This window comes from Thamnophis elegans, chromosome 4 (assembly GCF_009769535.1).
Source record: "Thamnophis elegans isolate rThaEle1 chromosome 4, rThaEle1.pri, whole genome shotgun sequence".
NCBI classification, from domain to species: domain Eukaryota; kingdom Metazoa; phylum Chordata; class Lepidosauria; order Squamata; family Colubridae; genus Thamnophis; species Thamnophis elegans.
The window spans coordinates 14,296,047-14,323,224 of NC_045544.1; the positions used below are offsets into that span (position 1 = coordinate 14,296,047).

Here is a 27,178-nt window from a genome sequence, read left to right on the forward strand (position 1 = left end):
GTAAGGCGTGCGTGCCGTGCGCGCACACGTCATCAGCGCGGCGAGGGAGGACCCGCAGGAGAGGAGCGTGGGAACAGTGCGCGCCTCTCTCCAGTCAGGCGGGCACAGAGAGTCTACTCCTGGGACTGTCAGTTACGACCGCACCACACTTATCTCAGTTCACGGCAGGGCTGTGGAGTCTGCTGCTTCCAGCTCCACGTCCTCATCAACATGCCGCTCCGGCCCGCCCCCGCTATGAATATTCATATTCTTCGCCCTCGCGTCCCTAGGAATATTCATAGCAGGGGCGGGCTGGAGTGGCATGTTGATGAGGACGTAGAGCTGGAAGCAGCCGACTCCACAGCCCTGGTTCACGGCACCCCAAACAAGTTCAATAATATCAAAAGCAACATACGAAATCGACTGATGAACAAAGAAGTTACTAAGCAGGTATGTTAAATAATTTGTTTTTGGTTTATTAAATACAATTATATATTGCAATTATACATTTTTGTAGTTTAAACTATAAATTGCGCAAAATTATGTTTTTGTCGAAGTGACACACAACGCGAGTTATGCTCGATTTTTTGCCAATTTTTGACACACCACGCCAAAAAGGTTGCCCATCACTGTACTAGCAGTTTATAAATATTAGATCTTGAATTCTGAAGGAAGAGAAAACTATACATGATCTTTGCCTGTTTCCTTGGCTTAGTTGAATAAGGAATCATTGCTATTAATATAACATCTACCTGCGATTCTTTGAGCCTAATACCACAAAGTATCTGAAATAAAGTCAAAATATGTTTTTGATGGTTCAATAAGTCCCCATTCAAACTAATTTATATAGGGTCATCATCTCTCCCGTGAGGTCAGGGCAGTGTTCCTACAATTTAGTTTTTATCCTAAAGAAAATTCCTCTTGCCCAACTGATTATTCTTAAAACAAGTCAAGAATAAATGTGGATATGTAGTTAAGTAGAGATGAATGAACACAGTTTCTTCTCTGTTGTTGCTGCTATCGACATAATAAATGGCTAATGGTAGAAGTGGTTTTATAAAGCAACTTCCTTCCTCTCTGTCCTTCCCTCCCTCCCTCCCTCCTCTCCCCCATGCATTTCAGTGAGAGCAGATCAGATATTATATTTTCTGATAATACCTCTTTTAAAAGAAATATGGCTTGATTAGTATGCAGTTGATACTTTCAAAGAATTAAATGGAGGAGTGTTACTAAAAATAAAACTGTTGTTCTTCTACTGATTGATTTACACAAAGGAAGAGTGCTAACTTTCAAAAAAATTGGCAGCAAAATCTTTTGCTAATAATCTGTGCCTCTTTGTATCACCATATTGTTTTTCACAAATTAATTATATTGGGGGGGGGCTGTATTGCATTTCCTCAATAGAAGAAGAAATGTAATGTTTTTACAACAAGAACACAACTTTAGAGGCAAGTTTTATGACCTCTTGGCAACAAATGAATAGCAGCTCTGAGAGCTATTTTCAAATAAGTCAGTCATTCAAACACATTTTGAAAATAGTATTAATAGCAGCTTCTTTCCCAAAACCATAGCAAAGAATGACAGCTTTACACACATGGGGCTTTCCATATACAAAGGAAATTCCTGGCAACAGATCATTTTTTTAAAAAAAATCTGTATGTCCAATTGGGGTATAAAAATGGTCTTAGGGTCTTTCCTATTTGTTTCTAACACCTTGGCAACTTCCTTTTTGTGCTGGGTCTCCCTTGTTAAAGATGAAGTTGTGCTGTGCGCCTTTTGAGAAATTGTAATCTGAACTAACCAATGATTAGTGAAGGACGTTTTATAATGAAAAGGAGTTTGGTTTAAAAAAATCACAGGTTGTTAACAACCTTACAAGTCGTCCCCAATTAACAATGGAGCTACATGGGGCTGCCCTTGAAGAGTGTTCGAAGACTCCAGCTGGTCCAGAACGCAGCCGCGCGAACGATCGTGGGTACACCCACGTCACACCTATCCTCCGCGAGCTGCACTGGTTACCCATTAGTCTCCGGATCCGCTTCAAGGCGCTGGTCGTTACCTATAAAGCCCTTCATGGCATCGGACCTGGGTACCTGAGAGACCGCCTCCTGCCGATTACCTCGCATAGACCGATTAGATCACACAGGTTAGGCCTTCTTTGGATCCCATCTGCCAGCCAGTGTCGGCTGGCGACTCCCCAGGGGAGAGCCTTCTCTGTTGCAGCTCCAGCCCTCTGGAACGATCTCCCTGTGGAGATCCAGACCCTCACTACCCTCCCGGCCTTCCGCAAAGCCGTTAAGTCCTGGCTGCTCCAGCAGGCCGGGAGGCTTTCGAAATATCCAGCTCCTCGGAAATTGTGACTGTTGTATATTTTAATATGTTGTCTTGTGTATTATCCCCCTCCCTTGTTTTATTGCAAGCCGCCCGGAGTCCTTCGGGAGTGGGCGGCATACAAGCTCAATAAAACTAAACTAACTAAACTAAACTAAACTAATTTCCATCAGTATGCAATATGGTTATAAAGTGCAGCATCATATGATAGCATCACTTAGTGATGGCAATTCAGAAGTCCCTCTTGCTGTCGTTGAGGTTCACAGGTCTTTAAGTGATGACTTCTGTACAATTTCTGATTTCCAGTAAGTAAAGTCAGTGTGGAAGCCAGCAGGAAGTTGCATGTCCCAGGTAGCTCGCAAGTAGGCTAGTCAAGAGTAAGTGACTGCTGCCTGGTGCGGGAGGGCATGTGAAGGCGCATGAGTTGTTGGTGTGATGCCATTGTACTGGCATTGGGGTGGCTGGTGTAGGGTTTAGGAGGGTGCATAAGGGACTGGTGTAAATGTATGTGTGGCTGTAGAAGACTTATCAGTGACTTACAACTTTTCTTACTGTGTTCTTCACTGACTTTGCTTGAGCTGCAGTTTTGAGAACTGGTCGTAACTAACCTTGCATGGTGGTTGAACAAGTAGCCATTATTCTGTATAGAAGTAGGCACTCTTTGCATGTAGCTACCTACACTCTGCAAAGAAGAGAGAGAGCATGTACTGTGTGCAGCCTCACCTGGGAGAAAAGACAGAAGGAAATGAACTGAGATTAGCAATTTCCTAAACAAACACCAGGTAGAGTTGATGAAAGAAATGTCCTTCTGGGTTCGGCTCCAAGTGGGGAAAAAGACACTGGAGACATGGAGGCTGCTTGGAAAGATGGTTTATTGGTGGACAGGACCACATGGCTTGAGCTCCTGAACAGAAAAGGTGATCACATGCTTCAATGTTGGTGGAGAAGAAGAGAAGGGCTGAAGAAGAGAGGGGCTTGCTAGGCTTTTTATAACCTGTTCAGTCCCACCTCTCTGTTTCCTGTTCCTGTGTAAGAAATGTATTCTGATTGGTTGTCAGACTCCCATGGGGCCATGCAGGGGCTACTCTCTAGGCTGTGTTTTGAATCCAGGTATGGATGAGTTCTCAGATGCCATGTGGTCAGTTGAGTAAAGGGCCAATATTATCATCCTTTTACTCCCATCCCCCCACTGGGGCTGCAGTGGGGAAGTCTTTATTATGTAAAAGGGACTAGCTTGGCCTTCTTAATGGCCCATTAACAGTGGGGATGGGCAGGAAGCTACAGGCAATTATTCTGTCTTTTAAAACAATATTATCATGCTTTTAATCCCATCCCCCCTGCAGCTGCAGTGGAGAAGCCTTTGTTATGTAAGTGGATTAGCTTGGCCATCTTAATGGCCCATTAATAGTGGGGATGGGCAGGAAGCTACAGGCAATTATTCTGTCTTTCAAAACATGTTTGTTTCTTTTCATATTCAGAGAAATATTCTGACATTTCAATATTTCCTAGGATATTTCATTTTCCTGGGAGAGGGCTGGGTGATAACTTGATCACAGAGTGATAGATAAAGAGGGGATAGAGTAAGCCGTTAATTTTTTATCTGCACTCTACTCTCACTTTTGGTCCATATGCAGTTATTATTATTATTATTATTATTATTATTATTATTATTATTATTATTATTATACAATTGTATCACAGCGGCCAGTTGTTTCGCCAGATTTGGCATTGGTATTATTATTATTGTTGTTGTTGTTATTATTATTGTTGTTGTTGTACAATTGTATCACAGCGGCCAGTTGTTTCGCCGGATTTGGCATTGGTTACTAGTCGGGCCCCACCCAGGGGCCTAGGACGTCGTAACGTATTTTCGTAATATGCGTGCAGATCCAAGCAGTGCGGCTTTTTGCATTTGACTGATGGTGATTTTGTCAATTTTTAACTGTTTTAAATGTAATTCCAGTGCTTTTGGAATAGCACCCAGTGTGCCAATTACCACTGGAATTACCACTGCTGGTTTGTGCCATAGTCGTTGAATTTCGATTTTTAAGTCCTGGTATCTTGCGATTTTTTCATGTTCCTTCTCGGCGACCCTGCTATCACCTGGTATTGCGATGTCTATGATTGTGACCTTATTTTTCTCAACCAGTGTGATGTCTGGTGTATTATGCGCCAGTATTTTGTCGGTTTGTATACGGAAATCCCACAAGATCTTGACCATCTGATTTTCGGTGACTTTTTCAGGCTGATGTCCCCACCAGTTTGTTGCTGTTTTAATATTATAATTTTTGCACAAATTCCAATGGATCATTTGTGCTACTGAATTGTGCCGCAATTTATAATCAGTCTGCGCGATTTTTTTACAGCAGCTGAGTATGTGATCAACAGTTTCATCAGCTTCTTTGCAAAGTCTGCATTTGGCATCATCAGAGGATTTTTCGATTTTGGCCTTAATGGCATTTGTGCGGATAGCTTGTTCTTGCGCAGCCAAGATTAGTGACTCTGTTTCTTTCTTTAATGTACCTGTTTTTAACCATAACCAAGTTTGTTCACTGTCCACTTTATCTTTTATTTTTTCCAGAAATTGACCATGCAGTGCTTTGTTCTGCCAACTCTCCATTCTTGATTTTATCACATCTTTTCTGTATTCTTGTTTTGTCTGTTGGGCCTTCAGTAGATTTTTGTTCTTTACTTCGATTAATAGATGTTCTTGACTTTCTTTTAAATAATCAGCCAGTGCATGTTTTTCTTCTTCAACTAATTCAATAATTATTATTATTATTATTTATTTGTCTTGTATGCCGCCCACGCCCGAAGGACTTTGGGCGGCTCACAAAAGACAATGGAAATGGGGGAAATGAGACAAAAACAACATATTAAAAACAAAACCAACAATCACAATTTCCGTGGAGGTAGATGCTTCTCAGCTACCTCCAGCCTGCTGGAACAGCCAGGACTTGGTGGCTTTGCGGAAGGCCGGGAGGGTAGTAAGGGTCCAGATCTCAACAGGGAGCTTGTTTCAGAGGGCCGGAGCTGCAACAGAGAAGGCTCTCCCCCGGGGAGTCGCCAGCCGACATTGGCTGGCAGATGCAATTCGGAGGAGACCTAATGTAGACCAGTAATGTAGCTGAAGAATCAGTTAGCAGTATCCAGATACAAATTATGCAAGCGGGGTGTGTTGTTACAGAAGCCCTGCACCTTTGCAGCGTGTTAACATCACATGCATTTAAAAAGGAATGGGGGCTTCAGTTCCCATCTTGCAAATTTTGAATCATTGCATGGAAGCATGGAAGCTTGGAAGCTACAGGCCCCCAAATTAACACTTTAAATATAAGTACTGAGAAGTAAGATAGTATTTGGAAGCTACTCAGGCAGGATCCTCTCTGATTCACTGACATATAAGGAGGAATAAAGTACAATCATCCTTGCCAGATTCTGTTATTACAGCCTATCTCAGTAAAGTAGAGTTCTAGCCCTCCTTTGAAGTTGATATTTCTGGGCTGGTCTGCTTAGTGGGCTGTTCTGACCCCCACCTCAAAAACGAAAGCTCAAACAGAACGTTCAAAGGAATGTTTTTATCAGTCCCGGCTCTTGCTGGCTGCGAACACAGATAAATGCTCTGGCAAAAGTCCTAGCTCATAAATTGCTACAAAACACGATTATATAAATCAAGTCACTTATCCAAGTGCTTTTCTTGATGGCTGCACACGAATGGAGAACGTTGACTCGAACAGAAACGGAACGTTGACTTCTGCCACCAGGGCGTGGCACCATCAGTCTTTTATCCGCAGGAGGAGATCCTAACGAGCCACAGCTGCTCGTTATCATCTCCTGCGAGTACTCAATTGTTCCTTACGTCGGTCAGCCCTTCTCCTGCGTGCATCCCGAAACAACTCACAACCCTGTCCAGGGCCCTCCGCCTCCTCCAGGTCTGACTCATAGGGCCCCTCGCTGTCAGAGTCTCCTGCCGAACCACAACAGTGAGCTAACATCTAGGCACTGGGTTTTGTATCAGCAGTAGTCCAGCCAAGCAGTGATTAAGGCTATTACTATTTCCAGGGTACTCTGAAAGTAAGTATGGCTGTAATAGACACTAGTGCATCAGTCAAAATTGGGAAAAGACCTTTCTAGCTTACACCAAATTACCAGTGAATCTTGATTGGCCCTTTGCTGTTCTCCTCCAAACTTGATTCTTGCTACAAATGTGTTACAGGAAAAAAAAAAGAGAATGCCTTGCATAGCACCTTGTGCTCATAGAGGAAAGACAAGATGTAAATTTAATTAACAGTTATCGTATTGTATATACAAGAAAGCGATGGATTCTTTTTGAGCTGTCACATTAGATACGACTCAGAATTTTCAGATGATAAAAGAGGATTAATATTTAAAAAGCATTTTTAATAAAACGCTAAATATTTTTGCACAGCAAATAATTCAAGAGGAAAAAAAACCCCTATGATATCATTCTATTCCATTCCCTGTTGGCAATGCACTCAGTGATTTATGCGTGCGTTATACATCCCAGATATATTAAATATGTTATTTAGTTGAATCCTAAAACTGGTATGCAGGTGTTTATTAGTGAATTGCTAAATTATTTTGTCATTTCTCTTAACATAGGTTAAATTTCATTTCTCTTCATTTTTTAATGACTGATACAGCTTCAATTTTTTATATGGTTTGTTCTGCAACAATGAAAATTGGCTGCTACAGAGATAATGGTTAGGTTCATACACCACACTAAATCATAATCTCCTTAATAACAATGTTAGCTTATTAGTGACTAAATCATAATACAGTAAGAAGTGTCACAATCGGTAAACCAAAGTTAAGCACAATATGGGCCAGCCAGGTATAAGAACCAGGTCACTGGATGCATCAACTTGTTTAGGAAGAAAAACATTTTCTATATTCTGTAACACATTCAAAAAATGAAAGTAAATGTCAAGTGGTAAGAATGATTTGCATCATCCAACAAAGAAGGGATATAATTGCTTCTTGCCTCAGTGAAGGAAGAAATAATCATGCTGAACAAAGGAGTTAGGAAAAAATTCAAGCAAACCCCTAAAAAATTGAGACAAGCAGTGATAATAAAATATTGGAAAAAATATCTGGAAGCCTGTTTATGTAAGACTATAAAGTGGCTGAAACTGTACATTAGGTTATAATTTGCTGATGAATGCTAAGTTATAAACGCAGTGCAGCAACGATTATATTTAGTCATCTGAGCCTCCAATTATAATATAAGCATTGCTTTAAAACTCACTTATTGTACCCTGCCAGATGACACATTAATTTCCAGGGCTGGTCCTACAAAAATTGAAAAACATCCTGGAAGAATGATTCTTGAGTAAAATTTTGCATTAGCTAATTAGTATAAATGAAACAGTTTCAATGCGTCTGTTGTCGATTAAAACAAAAGCTAACAAATAATGCATCTTCTCAAATTGGTGTAATAATCAAGTTTTGTAATACAGTCAGAAACAAATAATGGCATCCAATACATGAGCTCTTATTCACATTTCTCAGATTCAAATGGTATCATCCAGATAATAAAAGTTTTCTGATATATTGAACCCAATTTCTCCTTTAGAGACAAATGACATAAGTGCAATGCCAAATCTGGATGGTGAATCCAGTAGCATCTGACCAGTTTTGAGGTTTAAATTGGATCTTAGTCTCCTCAGTTAAGGACTCCATGGGCCAATTGTTGGGTTCAGATATTATCCAAACTTTAGAAGATGATGGGGTTGCAGTGATAGAATCTAGTTATCCAATGAGCTTCTGCGACTGAATTAGGTCTCTCTCTATCTTGCCAGTCCAACATCTTAGCTGCACCACTTTAGCTTCTACAAAATATGGAATGGGATGCTGCTGAGGAAATACACGGGGCAGGAATTTATTTTTACTACCAGAAACAGAGCTTTCACACAATTGGCATTTCCCCCAATCAGCTGAATTTCAAAAGCCCGTTGCTTTCAGGGGAAAATATATTCGTTGCTGTATTGTTGGCGTTTAGTCATTTGGATCAGGGGTGTTAATTCTTTTTCACACCACTAGTTAAAAAGAAAATCCAGAAGCACCTGATCAAGAGGCAAATCTCTAGTGACAGAAAATTGGCCATGTTTCAGGTTTCTTCCAGTCTCCTTTTCCATTTTGAAAACTCTGCAGTACTTTATATAATGATTTTATACAATAAACACATTAAAAATACAATATGGATGTTTAAATGTACGCATGTCTGTATTTGAATATAATTACATTTCTGAGATCTATTTTTTAAAAAACAATTCAGTTTCATTAATTTGGCTTAAATTATTTCCCTACTATTCCCTATTAACGTTAGTTAATACAATTCATGTATATTTTCATGTATAGTTATCTGATTGCCTTAATTTTTTTATTCCTTTAATTAAAAAAAGCGATGTGACATGCTGAAAACTATTACTTATCAGAAATTATTCATGCACTTCTGTGTGTGCGCGATAAACCTCACCCAAATGTGGTTGCTTATTCATCAACATACATTTTGCTTTCAGATCTTTATTTACGTTATACGACCACAAATGGAACATGGTATTTTTTATTTTTCCTTTAGACTTGAATAATATTTTGTGAGTAGAACAAACAGGTGAACATGAATTTTTTTTTCAGCGTATGGTGGTAGTAAGCTGGGACTAGCATGATTGCGTGATATTAAGAAAGAACCAGAAATTTAGCACAACTTTCTTGTAATAGAATGGACTCTAGTTATATGAGTAATGTTTGAGTAATCCCTTCCTGCAGGCTGAATAGAAGATGGCTTCCTTAGATTATTTTTTTTACGGTAGATCAAATAAGAGAGAGCCTGCTGTTAAAGTCTGTTCCCTTATTTTTTTATAAGTGGTCCTTGACTTACGATTGAGCCTGGCAATTATGGTCATAAGTCATGATGGTTGTAAAGTGAGTCACCACGTGACCAGACCTATTTTTACTATCTTTTTTGAAGTGTTGTTAAGCGAATCCAGCAGTTGTAAATTGAATGCTGTGGTTGTTAAGCAAACACAACAGTTTTTAAGCGAGCCCACTATTAACTGGGTTAGATTTTTTCCATAGACTGGAAGTAAACTCTGATTTTCAGCAATGCCATCATAAATTGCGTGACCCGACAAATGCGCGTACGACAAAAGCGCGCCAACAAAACTGCGGTGAGAAAACCGTGATGTCATAAACGCGCCCACAACAACGCGCCAACAAAACCGCGCCCACAAAAGCGTGATTTAAGTTAAGGTAAGGGTTAAGGTTAGGTTTAGGGTTAGGTTTAGGGCGCGCTTTTGTCGGCACGCTGTTGTTGGCGCACTTCTGCGCTCATTCATCGGCGCAATTTCGAACTTGCAGTTTTCTTGCCCCGGTTTTGTTGGCGCGCTTTTGTCGAGTGCGCATTTGTCGGTGAACCCATAAATTGTACTTATGTGATCATGGGACACTGCAAATGGCCATATAAGCAGGCTGGTTGCCAAGCACCTATGACTGTGGGGGGAGTGATATCAGAACTTTGACAGTGGATTGTAAGTCTCTTGGGGGTCCTTTGTAAGTTCAAAATGGTTGGTGGCAATTAGTTGAAAGTTGAGAGATATCTCTATGTTCCTGCTTTGTAAAACCTAGGTTAATTCCTCCCACCTTAAATAGTTCTATTGTCTGGATATCTCATTGTTCAATATTTTTGAAAAAGGATGTTGCTGAATAAGCAATATAAAGAAGTCATACTTGAATAGGGAGAATGCCTGGCATATGGATGAGTGAAATCTTTTAATTTTTTTCCTATTCTTTTTTCCCCCAAATATAGATTCCTTTAGGATACTAGTCCTTCCATCTGTAAGTATTCTTAAAATATTAGAAATATAAACCGTATGTTTCCAGCTTGGATTTTATTTACTTTTTCATTTGGCTAATTTGATTATATTTTACAACTCCAATTTAGGAATCAGTATGTGGGTGTTATTTTGTTTCTTTAGATTAATAAATTTGAGTGCCCACTCAGAAGAACCTGGGATTTCAATCTGAATGTCTTAAATGCAAACTCATTTTTATGGGCAAATGGCAATATGTAAATGTAACACATGTGTGCATCAGTGGAGGGATTCACATTTTTTACTACCGGTTCTGGGGGTGTGGCTTGGGGATGGTGTGGCTTGGTGGGCATGGCTTGGTGGGTGTGGCAGGGGAAGGATACTGTAAAATCTCAATTTCCTCCCAATCAGCTGGTAATTGGGAGGCAGAGAATAGATGGGGGCGGGGCCAGTCAGAGGTGGTATTTATGAGTTCTCCAAACTACTCAAAATTTCCGCTACCGGATCTCCAGAACTGGTCAAAACCTGCTGAATATCACCTCTGGTACATTAATAAAATATGAGAAATATATGTAAAAATTTTAAATTGTACTTATATCCAAGATATTTTATTTCTTCTTAGCCTGGATGATTAAAGTCTGTCTTCGGGCTTTGCTCTTATTTAATCTCAAACTGAAGACAGTTCCTTGTCTGATCTACAAACATGGAGAAATTCACACAACCTGAAATCTATCTAGTGAAATACAGCCAGAACTTTGGTGTATTGTAAAGTATCTTATTCGATCCATGAATCACAATCTGACATTACCAAAATATAAACTATTTACATGTTAAAAACAGGGTACAACTTATGTTAATATGTTATATTAACATAACTTATATAACTTATATTAAAATTTATATTGGTTGAGAACCCAAAATAGTCATCTTTTAGAAGGTCAAAAGATTTTTGGTTTCAGTAATACCTTGAATCTACTAATAATTCATAATTCCTGTTGGCTTGGAATTGCAAATAGCAAGAGCTCCCTTCAAGGCCCTTTTTTCTTGGTCTTTGTTAAAATATTTCAGAAGTTACCAATGAAAGGAGATGCTTGGAAACTTGATAAAATAACTGGGAGGACAAGGACAATTAAAAGGGACTGAGAGAAGTTTTGGTTGTAAGTCATTGAGGTCATAATTTGAGTCAGTATATGAGTCGGCTTAATTTTATGAAAACTTTTACAACAGTCTTTTAAGCAAGTCATCACAGTAGTTAAGCAAATCACATGATTGTTAAGTGAATCATATGGTGGTAAGGTTAAATTCAGTGTTTTTTGCCAGAAAATGGGCTGTATCGTGATATATCAGGCCATATTGGGATGTTTTTTCTCTTTGCGGAGCTGGGGTGGGTGCGACCCACGTGGGCCGTATCTGGCCTGTGGGCCACCAATTTGACAGGCCTACTCTAGAAAATTCTATCAGTGTGTGGAATGACTCCAATATTGTGGTCCTTGGGGTAATGAACAAGCCCTCCTACAACTCCCATAACCATTAGAATTGGCATCCCTGCCTTAAAGGCTAATAACTTTATTATTGCGTAAGCTTTTGTGAATTATAGTGCCTTTCCTCAGGCACTTCTTGTAAGAGGAATGCTATATATTAACTAGACTCAATTATTTGGGGAATGGGAAAGGTTGTGAAAATTAGCGATAGTGGCAGTAAAGCACTGAGCAGCTAGTTAAGAAAATTTGGATATGTTTAATTCCCAAGAAATGATGTTCAAACTTCGAATCAATTCTAACTCTTTGGTTTTGCAAAATGAGAGAAAACACAAGAGGGAAAATGTACTTCAAAAGCGGAGCAGACAAGCGGGATTTGAGGTTGATTGGAAGGTAAATAAGAAATTAATAGAGAGTGATTTCATTTCTTTCTACCCTTCAGAAGAAAATGCCTGTTGGTTCTGATGCCAGGACAACTAGGCAGTGCAGGTTAACTCTTAGACCCACAATGTTAATGTATATGATCTTTATGTGTTTTGACTTTCAGTCATCTGTTTCCCCGTGTCTCTAAGGACATGTAAGAATGACTAGAACCAGTTCTGCCTAATGGTTAAGATGCCTGGCTTAGGAACCAGGAGACTGTGAGTTCTAGCACTTCCTTAGTCTGGAAAGCCAGCTGGATGATTTTGGCCAGTCACGCTCTCAACCCAACCTATCTTCCAAGGTTGTTATTGTGGGAAAAATAGGAGAGGAAGGAGCATTAGGTATGATTGCCATTATTTCAAAATAAGAATAAATCTGGGATTAAAAAGAAATCAAATAAATACAACAGCAGCAATGGTAATGGTAATGAAATGAGTTTTCTTCCTCAGCTCCCGTTGGGCAGTTCTGATGGCGATTATGAGTTATTAGTGAATGGATATTCCAAAGAAAAACTGATGTTTTCTAATCGCGCATCACTGCCGTTTGAAAGCAAAAGTTTTCCAGTCTTCATCCAAACTGACAAGATAATGTATAAACCAGGACAAGAAGTGAAAATATGGGTTGTTACTGTGCTTTCTGACCTCAAGCCATATAATACTCCTGTAAATATATACATTACGGTAAGCATAGATTTAAAATTATTTGGCAAAGAAGGGATTTCATGTGGAATATGTGAAAATTACTCTTGTGCTTTCGGTATAGCAGCAGGAAGGTGATTTCTTGTAAAAGACACCCTAAATAAATATGTATTTGTACAGAGTATAGATCAGTACTGGCAAACCTTTTCATCACCAAGTGCCGAAATGGGAGCACGTGCATGCCAGAAACTGGAAGAGCAGTCACCCGGTGTGCATGTGCATGCTAGCTGGTCTTCGTGCGTGAATGTGCATCAGAAATCGGAAGACCAGGTGTATAGTGGATATTTGCACGCCTGTCCAGTGCACACATACGCACCTGGTGGCTGCTCTTCCAGGTTCCACAATTGTGAATTGTTGCAACGGGCGACAGCTTGCGTGCCTGGAGAGATGGCTCTGTGTGGTGATGGCCACAGGTTTCCCATCACGGGTATAGTTGTTCCCACAGTGGTCCAAATTACGTGTTTTTCCAAACTAAACTTATGTTTTAGATCACAATTGATGTAAATTCAGGGTAAAATTTATTGCTCTTTAGAAAAGAGCTATAGTAGGGGAATGATGGGCAAGAGATTCTTGGAAAGTGTTAACTTTCATTATTTACATATTTGTTTAAAGCATTTACATGGCCACGCAATTCAAACAGCAGGGTAGCATAAAAGAATAATTCTAAAATTATTGACACCTCATTAGATATATTCATGTGTAGAAAATACTTCATCACCAGAAAATAGCAATAGCAATAGCAGTTAGACTTATATACCGCTTCATAGGGCTTTCAGCCCTCTCTAAGCGGTTTACAGAGTCAGCATATCGCCCCCAACAATCCGGGTCCTCATTTCACCCACCTCGGAAGCATGGAAGGCTGAGTCAACCGTGAGCCAGTGAGATTTGAACCGTTGAACTGCAGATAACAGTCAGCTAAAGTGGCCTGCAGTACTGCACCCTAACCACTGCGCCACCTCGGCTCAAATGTGCCTCAATGGCTTAATAGGCAGTGTAGAGCAAGCCATAATGTAGCTATTGGTTTCAGCGAGTTGTGGTTAAACAAACCATAGCTAAGTAAGACATGAGAACTTGGTAACAGTTGAGAATTTTCTACGGAAATGAAGTCTGCCAAAAACAAACAAACAAACAATTGTATTGAGGCTCTGTAACAAATGATTGAATTCATTGTGTTATAATGATAAAATGAAATCATTTCAGAAAATTAACTCCTGTTGCCACAGGGATTTCTAATCTTTACATCTGCAACCTTTTTGATTATATAGTGCAATTGATGGTGAAGTTTTCTAGGTGAATATTTTCTGCTGAAGCATATTTTGTTTCCATAAAGCTATTTTAGCAGTCATATATTGCACTAAATTCTTTATTCTGAATTAACATATATTTTTGTTAGGATCCTCAGAGTAATTTGATTCAGCAATGGTTGACACAGTGGAAAAATGGGCAAGATCGCTAAGCAGTTCAAATTATCCAAATATCCTCTCTTTGGTCAATGGTTTATATGGGCTCAAGTACATGTGAGTATAATTAAGACATCTTTGTATTTAAGGTAGAAGTTGGCAACCTTTTGATGACAGCTTTAATTTAAGGCGGAGTAAAGGCTGTATAGTGGGTGGGGCTAGATTACACTTAGATTAAGCTCCAAGGACTCCAAAAGTTGATTCGTGGTCACAGACTACCTGTTTCTGATTTAATAAGTGATGGTATACTTTTCACTTTTTTATAGTCTGAATGATTCATTAGATACCATGTTTCCCCGAAATTACGACATGATAATAAGGCCATGCCACATTTTTCTGGTGGGCAAAAATATAAGCCCTCCCCCCCTGCAAATAAGCCCCCTGGACAACCCCCCACTTCCGGCCAGGCAGAGTACCGCTCACCAACCTAGCGGTATCCTGAAGGTGCCAAGCCGTGGGAACTGGGGGGGGGGGAGGCAAAGGTGATTGCGTTGCTTAGTGCCTTCGGGATTCTGCTAGGTTGGTGAGCGTCTCTGTGCCCAGCTGAAGAGGGGAGTTGCCAGGCGGCTGCTCTCTTGTGAGCTGGCTACCAAAGAGCCGGGCACAGCCTCATGGGCGAATGGCTGTGTTGCGCTGTCACAGCAGCGCAACAGAGAAGCCATGAAGCAACCACACTCATGAACAGGCACCCAACAAACCCCCTTTCCAGCTGGACACAGTGCCATTCACTGACCTATGGGTATCGCCAAGGTGCATGAGTGTCTGTTCGCTGCTGCCCGGCTCTCGCAGCTTGGCGCCTTAGAAAAGGCAGTGAATGGCGCTCTGCACAGCTGGAGAAGGGGATTGTGCGAGCGGCTGTTCCACTCTCGCTCGTGCGACTCCCAGCCTTCGGTGTATTTCTACTATTCATCGATGTATTCAGCTTCTTATTTTATACTAAAATTAAAAGAAAAAAAAAAGAAAAAAAGGGCAACAGTATACAAGTGCATTCTTGTTGTTTTAAAAATTGGCATAAACTATATTTCCCCCCTCCCCCCTATGATCCCACCTCCCTTCCCCCCTTCCGACTTCCCAGATCCCGTACCCAGTATAGTTTTTTTATCAAACACAGAATGGAGTATGTTAAAACCAAGTAAGTTAAAAGTTAAAAGAAAAAAGAAAAGGGTAAAAGAAAAAAAGAATAAGAGAAAAAAAAGAAGTCAATAAACTCTCTGCTTTGAGCTCAGCTTCTTATCATTACAAAAAGTTAAACAGTTTACATCATTCCTAATCTCAATTATTTAATTACTTGCAGGATTTCAGACTATATTAAAACCAAGTAAATTAACCAAGTAGAATTCTTCTCTAGCTAGGGGCCTTATCTCTTTATCTAAATATCTGTCTGTTTCCAAACCCTTAATTTATCCCTTTTATGCCTCCTTCCTCTGTGACACGATTTAAACACATCTCAAATTCTTCTCTCGGTTTCCTCTTCAAACTCTTCTCGTCCCTGCGTCTGTCTGTATCCATATACATATATATACACATACACACACACACACATATATATATATACACACACACATATACATACACATACATATATTTTATATTCATCTGTACTCCTCTCATATATGCTCCGCCTAGATCTCCTGCAAACTCCCTGGATGTATCCTTCCAAGCAATATGTTCAAATAACAATTTTTACAAACATCAATAAAGTTTCCATCTCAAAATAAGCTCTCATTCGACCTCCACTACCCTGCCGTCTACCCCACACCTCCCAACTCCATCCAAACTGGGCCGCGATCCAGGAAAATCACCAGGATCTCCGCCCTCCTCACCCTGGAAAATGAGTCATCAGTAATTTATATAAAAATTCAAAATTATCCATCAAGTCTTTTTAGATCCCATACAATATATTTTCCAAAAAGATCAGCATCAGTTCTTTCAGCCTTAATGTCTCTTCATCAGTATACAACTATACCATTTTATGCAAAACAAAAGTCACAGAATATTGACCAAGTTCAAAATTAAGCAAATATTTTGGATCAGTTAATTTAATATAATTTTCTTACAGAGAAATTATATCGTTTTTGAGCTGTTTGATATAGCAAGATGTTTACTTTCTCTTTTATAATGGTTTCATAGATATCTCCTTAATCAATGGCTGATGATCATAGATGTTGCTGCGATCTGCCTTATTTTCCATTTGTCTGGGAGCACGGCTAGGTCCTTGTTCTCTGGTCTTCTGCTCTTCCAGAAGGGGAAAGCGATACTTCCTGTCTTGTAATTGTGTGTTTTGTTGTTTCTCTTGTCCTTCTCTCTGTCTTTCTCCGGGTCCAGGTGATTCAGGATGTCCCGCCTTTAAGATCTTATAATAAAAATCTCGGGCTTCCCATACAGAGTTGAGATGATATTTTTGCTCACCGAATGTAATTATAATACCAAATGGCACATCCCATCTATACTGTATCTGACGATTTCTGAGTTCTTTGACTAGAAAAGCATAGTCTCTCCTGGCTCTTAACATTTGGGGTGGTATTTCCTTGAAGACAATCAAGTCCTGTCCGTCAATTCGCAGCCTGGTATTATAAAACTCTTGTAGTATCGCATTTCTGGATTCTCTTGTAGCAAAATATATAACTACATCTCTCGGAAGCTGTCTCTGTTTTGCCACCCATGAATTATGACGGTAAATTTTTTGGATCTGCCAATCAAATCCCGGACTTCCCACCAAACGACTGAAAGCCTCTGAAAAAATCTGTTTCAAGTTCTCCTGTTCGTTTTCACGCAATCCCCTAACTCTTAATGCAAGCTCCATCTTTTTGTAATTTGTCATAACAAGTTGTTTTTCTGCGTTTTCAACTTTCTGTTGCAGCACTTCAATTTTAGATGTCAGGTTGGTGTTGGCTTCCTCCAGGAGCTCCAGCTTATCTTCCATTCCAGCAACATAGTCTGTCAATACAGTTACAAGTCCTACCATATCCTCCTTTGTTTGAGCAATCAAGCTTATCACATAAGTCTGTAATAAGTTGCTTCATCTCCTCTCTAAATTCTTTAAGAGTCTCAAAAAGAAATTCTTTCGTTAACAAATCTCCAGTAGAGGGCGTAGAAGGTAAAGGCTGCGACTCTGTAGCAAATGCCTGAGATGTATTGCGACGTCTGCCCAACTTTGATTTTGGTGCCATTATAGAAAGGAAGCAAACAAAGTCTCTGCTCGCGTTGTTTTCAGATAAAATAATTTCAGTAAATTTTTAGAGGTTGATAAGAAAAGATCTTCAAGGGAGCTAATTAATTTGTAAGAAGTTATTCCTTTGATTCTGTGCCAGGAAGTTGGAGATATATTGTTATAGCAAATGCGGAAGCTATAAAATCGCCATTTTAAAAACAATTAAACAAAGGAGTTTTTTATAACATTGAAGCTGGTATTTTGATAGAAAAAAATAAAGAAAAGTTCTCAGGTTTAGTCTCTGCTCGTGTTAATTTTCAATAGCTTAGTTTCAAAAGATTGTCCTGAGGGGGGGGGGGGTTCCTCGCCTTGTGCTGGAAAAAAAACAGCTGAGAAGATCTGGCCGGAGTGAATGACTCAGCTTAGGCTGATCCTCCTTCTCCGTTTGCAGCCAAAAAAAAACAAAAACCTGCAAACTACAAAGAAGATTCTAACCAACTGGGTCCCTCCCTGCTTTTTTCTTGCCTGAAAAAAGAGATATCTATAGATGTTAAATAGATATACGAACCAGAACACTGGGGGCAGCTCAGTTAAGCTGCCGACGACGGCGAGCCCCTCCCCCGGAAGTCCATTCTAAAACATTTTTATATTCTATGGTCAAGAACAGATCTTGTAAATATTTTGGCTAGTGTGAGAATCAGGGCTGTCTATCTGTCTGTCTGTCTATCTCTATCCATCCATCCATCCATCTATCCATCCATCCATCCATCCATCCATTTATCCATCCATAGATTTGGGATACCTCATCTTTATAATACATAAAAAAGAGAGCCGGAAACAGCTAGCACGCATGTGCGGGGGAACCTTTACCTTTTTAATAGTGCTTAGAATGCATTTCAACCTAAAATGTACCCAGATTAAGATTCTGTGAAGTACTTGGTGGTCTCTGAGCTTGATTGTTTGATTGCAGACATTTTGCTACCAGTACCAAGGAGTCCAGAGTTCAGCCCTGAGCTACATATATTCTCTTCCACTGAGTCTCGGATTCAGATGTTGGCATGGTGTTCTGACCTCCCTCTTCCTACACCAAAGTACGCCAAGACAAAGATACTTCAAGGATTTATTAACACACAGACTAGACATTGGCAGCAATCCAGCACAGACCAGGCCTTGGCAGCAATCCAGCACAGACTAATCTTGGCAGCAATCCAGCCTGCCAAGCTAGCCACGATAGCTTCTCCAGCTCTAGTAAATATGTTGATTCCTGTGACGAGCATGTAGAAAGTCATTCCTTTTTTAGTCTTCAGCCTAATTACCACCAGCTGAGTTCAATTATCTCCTGTAACTGCGTAACTGTTCTTTACGCCTGTTAGCCCTCCGTTGCCGGGCATCCAGGACCAACTCCCTTGTCTCCTCCCCACTGCTCCAATGCATGACGTCAGGATCACACTCCCTTGTCTCCTCCCACTGCTCCAAGGCTCAGGCACCTGCTGGTGGCCAACCGGCCTCTCTGAGCCCTGCTCGGAGTCGGAACCATGTCCAGGGTCCTCCAGAGCTAACGCATAGGGCCCCTTGCTGTCGGAGTCTGGTGGCAGCTCCAACAGCTCCTGCTGGGCCACAACAGCATGGTATTTTATTGTTTTGATTTCACAGTGAAATGCAGTAACAAAAATATTATATCTTAATATTATTTCTGGTTTATATTGCTTCAAATATAACATAGGATTAATCAATATATTTTTCCTGATCTCAGATTAATGGTTCTTTGAACTTCACACTGGAGAGTCCAGAGATAAAATATATAGCTGTCAGAGATGAGTATATATTGTATCCAGGACGTATAGCAATTTTAGCTGTTGTTACAGAATCTTTTACAGGTATGTGGTTTAATGTGGCTTTTGTAGAACATTGGGAGAGATCAAATCAAAGGTCTATTTAATCCAGCTGTATCTTTTTACAGTGGACAGTCATAATCCCACAAGCACACAATGAGCACAGTCACTAAATCACATTCATATTTCTTAGCAATTAAAATTGGAGGTATGGTGGTTCAAATGTAGCTACCATAGCTTATTGCTATGGACAGGGTCTTTTTTGTTATTTGCTGGAGAAGGATATTTCATGGGCTTTGCAAAAACTTACTCTACCTATTTTATTCAACAAATAAAAGTGAAAATCCATCACCTAACACTGGTCATTTGAAGCGAAATTTCATAATTTAAAAGGTTCTGGAAACTGAGATAAAGACATACCATCTACTACTATGCAAAACTATAAACCATCTACAAAACACAAAGGTTAGGATATTACACGAAGACATTAAGTGACTTGTTTTTTTTGTTTTAGCATGTTGTATGAATCTAATCATACAGTGTTGTCACTTAGAATAAGTGCGAGTTATTTGACTTCAGTTAAAACCAAAGAAATCTGTGTCTATCATTTTTAAAAAACATCTCTGATTGTTATAATAGGAATCTCCCAAAATGCAAGTGCTATAGTATTTCCACGGCTACTTGATTATTCATTAGACTTCTTTGATTATCCAAGATATTTGAAGCCGCCTCTGAACTTCATTGCTATGGTGAGTAGTGTTGTGTAACTGTTTGCTTCTTTCAGTATCATTTCAGAAATGGACTGAATGAATGATGAATCAGAAAGATGGAATGACGTTCTTAAAAAGCTACAAGTCTTAAGGCATCCATTTTGTTTCTCAAAATGTTCAATTGCAAATCAAAAGTAAAGAGGCCAAAAATCTTCATCCCGATCTGACACGTTCACCTGGAGACTATATGTATACTGTGGGCTATAGTACCGTGTTTTCCCGAAAATAAGACAGGGTCTTATTTTCTTTTGACCTCCCCAAATTTTGCTTGGGCCTTTTAATTGGGGGGGGGGGCTTATTGGTTTGGGATTGCCAGGTGGCTGCTGTCTTGCGAGCGAGCACCCGAAGAGCCGGGCAGAGCCTCAGGGGCAAACGGCAGTGTTGCGCTGTCGCAGCAGTGCAACAAAGCTGCCATGAGGTGACCACGCTTATGAGCAGCCGCCCGGCAACACCACTTTCCAGCTGGGAAGAGCGCCACTCACCGACCCAGTAATATCCCAAAGGTGCTAAGCCGCGTGGCGCTCTGCCCGGTTGGAAAAGGAGGTTGCGTGAGCACTTGTTCTGCCTCCAGCTCACGTGCCTCCCTGCCTCACCATGCCCAACTCTCCCTGCAGGGCTGGGCCAGGGCGCTGCCACGGCCCCACTGCCACTGCAGCCCCACAGCCACCACCACTGCAACCCTGCTGCCGCCACCGCCATCACGGCCCCGCTGCTGTCGCCATCACCATGCTCCGAGTAAACTGGCTTCCAAACTTTGGAGGGCCGCTGCCAAGTCTTCCGGCAGCGGCCGTTCTGGGACTACGCTCTATTGTTGTGGGCTGGCTCGGCAGTGGATCTATGGTTGTGCGCTGGCTGCTGGAAGACTCTCTGTCTGGAAGACTGTCCGGCAGCCAGCCCACAACCATAGAGCGCACTTCTAGAGGGGCTGCTGCTGGAAGACTCGGCAGCCGAGTTTTGGGGTTTGGAAGCCGGAGAAGTTATGCTCGGTGTGCGGTGGGGGCGCACCAGGCGCTCGCGCAATCCCCCTCTCCAGCCGGGCAGAGCTCCATGCACTGACTTAGGAGGTATCCCTAATATGCCAAGCTTCTGGAGCTGGGGAGCGGGCAGAGCTCCACGTGCCTTGCACCTTAGGGATACCCCCTAGGTCAGTGAATGGCGCTCTGCCCAGCTGGAGAGGGGGTTTGCCGGGCGGTTGCTCGTGAGCGTGGTCACATCATGGCTGCTTTGCCCCTGAGGCTTTACCCGGTTCTTCGGGAGCCAGTTCGCAAGGGAACAGCTGCCCAGCAGCCCCAAAACAATAAGCCCTCCCCCTATAATAAGCCCAAGGCCATATTTCGTGGGGGCAAAAGAAAATAAGACCCTTTCTTATTTTTGGGGAAACACAGTAGTATTACCATTTCAAATAAATGCTGTATGTAACAGTTATTATTGTTTTAAATAATTTTGTGTCTAAAGTTTAATTTGTTTTCAGCTGGAAGTAAGAAGAACTGATAATCAGCCACTAACGTCTGTTGAACAAAAGAATAACGTCACAATCATGGTCACACAGTTAAAAAATTCTTATCAGATACATGACTATATAAACGAATTACATAGAAACAACACAGATGATGAGCTACATTATTATCCTGTTCCAGAAGATGGGATTATTCAGATTGAGCTTCCAGTTTCAGCCAATACAAGAGCTTTGCGTATTAAGGTATATTCCTTTCCTGTCATTTTGTCTAAAGGAAAACTTTTAACTGGCCAGTGAAAATAATTTCAATATGGAAACTTGTTTAATGCCTGTCTTCTTCCTCAAATGTATCTTGCTACTTATCAGATATGTATATTTCGTAATAATTGCAATAGAATACAAGAAAGAAAGAAGGAAGGAAAGTTTTTTCTATTGCTGTTGTTATGAAACCAGTTTCCCATTAGATAAAAACTCTTTTTAAGAATTGTGGTTTGGGTTTGGACTTTCCCAAAGTTGATGGGGCAAATAGGTGGGGAGGAGAGTGCCGTGGTTTGCTATGGCTCATTTGTAATCTAAACTGCATTAAAGAGTACCTCAATTTACAACAGTCCATTTAGTGACCCATTCAAAGTTACAACGGCACTGAAAAAAGTGACGTATACCCATTTTTTGCACCTAACGGCTGTTGGAATCACCTTTTGCGACCTTCTGACAAGTCAGTGGGGAAGCCAGATTTCACTTAACGTTGTTACTAACTTAATTGTGGTGATTCACTTAACAACTGTGGCAAGAAAGGTCATAAAATAGAGCAAAACCCACTTAACAAATGTCTCACTGAACAACAGAAATTTTGAGCTCAATTGTGGTCGTAAGTCGAGAACTAGATGTAATTTGAACAGGGCAAATGCTTGTACTCTAGCTGTGCTGTTAGCAAAATCCATCTCTTTTTTTTGCCTTTCTTCCTTTTTTTAATAGGCTGAATTTCTGGAGTGTGAGAGTTCCATAAAGATACACAATGTGTTCCACTCACCCAGTTTGTCTTACCTTCAGATCAGAAAAACAAGCAAGGATTCAAAAGTAATTGCTTCTATCAATAGTTTTTAAAGTAAAGAACTCTTATTACATTACGATTGGTGTTTTCACTCAAGGCCTCTTTTATTTTTCCTAGGCTGGGATACCTTTGGAACTCAGCGTTCAGAGCACCATACCATTGAAAGAGATCAACTATATGGTAGATAACAATTATTTTTTTAATTTTTGCAAAATAATTCAGAGCGTATCCTTCCTTAGCTGAGGACCTTGTTCTTTTTTTGCTTGGTGTGTAGATAAGGTATAGTCAAGGAGAAAAATGAAGGGCAAAGGAATAAAATGGTAAAGAAAGGCAAAAAAAGCGATAGGCTGTTTCTTCAAGGGGGACTGATTTTCAGCTGCCCTCTAAGAATTGAAGCATATCATTAGACTTCAGTTACTTTAGAACCATGATGGCAAACCTATGGCACGTGTGCCTGAAGTGGAGCCATGTCGCCTGGCATGTGCGGCATCGCCCGTTCTCTTCTGGGTTTCTGGCGGCCATGCACACATGACGATCCGCTGGCCTTCATGCATGAGGCAGTGCTGAAAACTGGAAGAGCTGGTCTTCCATTTTCCAATGTGAACATGTACGCTGGCATGCTGATTGTCACAATCACATGCACAGGAGTAACCAGAAGACTAGCTAGCTGGCGCACATGTGCGCGCTAGAAACCGGAAGTTCATTTTCCGGTGCGCATGTGTCAATATCTTAGAACACTGCCTTAAAACACTGCCTTGGAACATCACTTCAGCATCACTGCCTTGGAACAAGAAAAGGCTAAAATAGAAGAGCTGAATGTCTACTTTTTCTCAAAATACAAATAGCAATAGCAGTTAGACTTATATACCGCTTCATAGGGCTTTCAGCCCTCTCTAAGCAGTTTACAGAGTCAGCATATTGCCCCCAACAACAATCCGGGTCCTCATTTTACCCACCTCGGAAGGATAGAATGCTGAGTCAACCCTGAGCCGGTGAGATTTGAACAGCCGAACTGCAGAACTGCGGTCAGCTGAAGTAGCCTGCAGTGCTGCATTTAATCACTGCGCCATCTCGGCTCTAAAGAGTAGAAAAATTACGTAGAGAATTATAGTTGCAACCTGTGTTGTTATTTGGATTGTTGATAGTTTAACGATCATCGGTTCACTCACACAAATACTTTTAGGGAGATTGGGAATTGAGAAATTGGCATAGAGAGGATTTGTTTGAAAGAGTAAAATTGTCTAGAAATCTTTACAAAATTGATTACCTGTCAATATCCAATCTGTCTATGTGTCCCAAAACAATGTAAAAAATAGCAATAATTAAATAAAGAATTAAAAATAAAGAATTTTTGTAACTAATGTTAAAAAAGGGAACTTTAAAATAAAATATTGATTGTTCAATTTTTTTACATATCATTCAACTAGGGATGATTTTTATTTATTTATTCATTCGTTCATTCGTTCATTCGTTCATTCGTTCATTCGTTCATTCGTTCATTCGTTCATTCGTTTGAAGTCCATCTTACCAAAGAGAAGTCAAATAATAGTAATTATGCTGCAGTTAAGGACTTAGATTAATTCATCTGCCATAGTTAACAAATACATACAAAATACATTTTGTGAAAGTATAGTTATTTTCTTTGGAAAAAATATGATTGTTTCAAATCAGTTTTAGATCCTGAAACTTAGATTGCATATTTATGCTTGTGAATTTAGTAAGTTTTATTTCTCAACAATTCTGCTTAGGCCTTCATTGTTAACATCTGAATGTAATCGACTAGTAGATACATTTTATAACCTTTTAATATAATTTAAAGAATTGGTAAATAGATTAATGTAGTACTTACAGCTAGGAAGAGAATGATCCACAGTTAAACATACAGTTCTTTACAGTCAGAAGTTGATCTGATTAGGTGGAAAATATAGTTCTAATATATAAAAACTACACATTAAAACATTTAAAAAATAAAATAAAATAAAATATTTAATACTTCCTTGTATCTCTGATTAAAGATACTTCCTTAAACTAAACTTGTATCACTGATTAAAGAAACATTTTGGATTATAATTTTGAGAAAAAGTTTCATAAACTCAAGTTTGTCTCGGAGTTTTTATTATCAACCGATGAAAGCTTTAATTTCACATGAAATATTATATCTGATCCTGTCCTTTCCCAGACAGAGTAATCTTGTATATATTTCTTTTTAAAAAGTGATGTTTGGATTAGAAACCATTCATATTATTTTTATAAGGGTTTCATATGTTTTAGGTGTGGTAATTATTTTTTTTAACTCATAGGTGATGTCCAGAGGTCGAATTGTGGATGCAGGGAAAAAGAACACCACAAAATTAAGTTTAATTCCAGAAAATTCTTGGGCTCCTATGGCTTGCATAATTGTCTTCTATGTGCATGATAACGGGGAAATAATAAATGATGCTCTACATTTTCGTGTTCATCTGACTTTAAAAAATCAGGTAAATGTACCAGCCTTCCTTTCATAATAAATGGAGAGGTGGAATTTTACAAACCAGCTGTGTTAATAGACCATAGAGTTACATCAGTGCTCCAGAGATGGACTTTGGTATCTTACAAGATGCATACCGGTAGAAGGAGGGTAGTTAGATGAAGACAATACTGAAAGCTATTTCTCTTGTTAAAAAAAGTATTTTCTTCTAAATCTGTATCTAGCATAAACCTTGAAACCGAGTTCCCCTGACATAATAGATAATTAACTAAGTGCCTGAACAACTAGACGTGGTCTCCTTGATAGTGTTTCCCATCAGTTTAGATACATTTCCTTTGGGAATTATAGCTTACATGTTTATTTTGAAAAACCAAAGGGGAAAAAAAGGAAAGAAAAGGAAGGTATTATCATATAAATGGTGCATGTTGCATTTCGTAATTGCATCTTACTATATTCAGCGCTTTCTAAGAAAGAAATAACACATATTAAAATTACATTTTATTACAATGAAGGTTAGAACATGTAAAGAATATAGCTATAAAATAAAGTATCTTTAAAAACCAAACGAAATAATAAAATAATAGCAATATTACTGTCTTGTTAGCTGGTAGTTTTGAATGGACTGAGATCTCAGAGTTAGGGCCGTAATATTCAAACAGCCACTAGATGGCAGCAAACACATGGCATTTCCTGTGTCTTTGTGGCTGTTCAACTGTCCTCCAACTTTTTGTAGCCCAGAACTTGTAACCACACACAGTGTGCTTACAAGTTTGTGAATCTGTTTGTATTTCCAATATTTATGCATAAATATGGCCTAAAACCTAATCTGTTCTCTGTTTAATTCCTAAAACTAGATAAAGAGAACTCAATTAAGCAGATGATTCAAAAGTATACAGTACATGTTCATTTACTTACTGAAAAAAATGATTGAAAGTTACACCATAATTGCTTTACGTGTTGCAAATCTGTGCATAATACGATGAACTTTATTCCAGCTTCATAAGAATTGATTTAGCTTCCCCATATGCAGCAAAGCTTATTTACATAGGTGTACTTAAAGACTTCAACCACAGTTTCAGTTATTATCCAAGTAGCTATTTTTTTGCCCCATTAAAAATCCATTTTGGACAGTCAGCGAAGAGAATTTGTTTACTTCTCTTTAGTTAAAATATGTTTTCTGAATACATCCTGGCATATACAGGTAGTCCTTGACTTAAAACCACTCAAAGTTATAACGATACTGAAAAAAGTGACTTACGAGTCTTTAAAACATTAGTTTGTAGATAGCTTTTCTTTATGGTGTGATACAGTCTAATATTTGTAGTCTATCAGGAGCAGCACAGCATCCAAAACATGTGGATATTTACAACTACCTACAATCAATATACCAACAATGTACATTCTTTGTATACTTATCCAAAAATAAACAGCAGGAAGTTAAAAATCTTGACTGTACAGCCCTTGTCCAACATAAAGCCATGCTGTATTTCTCAAATGTTGCTTGTATTGTTTTTCATTCAGAATTCTGCCAATCTAGGCACATTTAATAAATTGGATTTCCCTGCAGTTTTTATATCCATTGTTGCTGCCTTTTTCATACTATTCTTCCAGGTGTCAGGCACACTCACGCAACCATTCAGTAAGCAAGTCACACCCATTTTTTTTAACATTTCTCCTATTGTACTATTTCTGCAAGCTTTCTGTTTTTCAACATTCTCAGAGCATTTATGATTTCCCTTTTCTAAGGCATCAACTTTTACACCATTTGTTTCAATTCCACTCGTAGATGTTCCACTCTTATTCCTATATGTATATTTAAACCATTCACTTCAGTTTTGTTTTAGTTCAGGTAATCATCTTTATTTTCAATTCCTTTCAATCTAATGGAGACTTCCTGATCAGTTCCCCCGTACACTGGATGGGAGGTGGTCTGTTATTCCTTTTATTAACTATTTCTTTTTCCTGGGATGTTTAAAATTACCTCAAAAATAAATCCTTCAGCAGTAAGTTACTTTGCATTTAAAATATTTCTCTTGAAATTGTTACTGGTTTTCTAGCCCATGGTTTTTGGAACAATATAATAAAGGGCAAGGGAAAAAACCCCAAAACAATGTAACATTTCAGTGTGTCCAAAAAACTTTCATACAGAGGATTGTAAACCAAAAAAATCAAGAGCCTACTGCTGATTAATCACAATGCTTGCTCAGTGAAACAATACAAGATGCAATTAATCTTAAATACATGTAATGCTAA

General features: G+C 39.5%; 1 protein-coding gene across 1 annotated transcript in view; it reads left to right on the forward strand.

Annotated features, from left to right (window-relative positions):
• The window catches only part of LOC116507204 (CD109 antigen-like), a 79,136-nt gene that overhangs the window by 1,962 nt on the left and 49,996 nt on the right, over positions 1-27,178 (forward strand). The window contains 10 exon segments of the mRNA XM_032215179.1: positions 10,136-10,164; positions 12,490-12,720; positions 14,132-14,169; positions 14,171-14,255; positions 19,103-19,226; positions 19,821-19,930; positions 21,423-21,650; positions 22,383-22,484; positions 22,576-22,638; positions 24,759-24,935. Coding sequence (XP_032071070.1) covers positions 10,136-10,164; positions 12,490-12,720; positions 14,132-14,169; positions 14,171-14,255; positions 19,103-19,226; positions 19,821-19,930; positions 21,423-21,650; positions 22,383-22,484; positions 22,576-22,638; positions 24,759-24,935 — 1,187 coding nt within the window.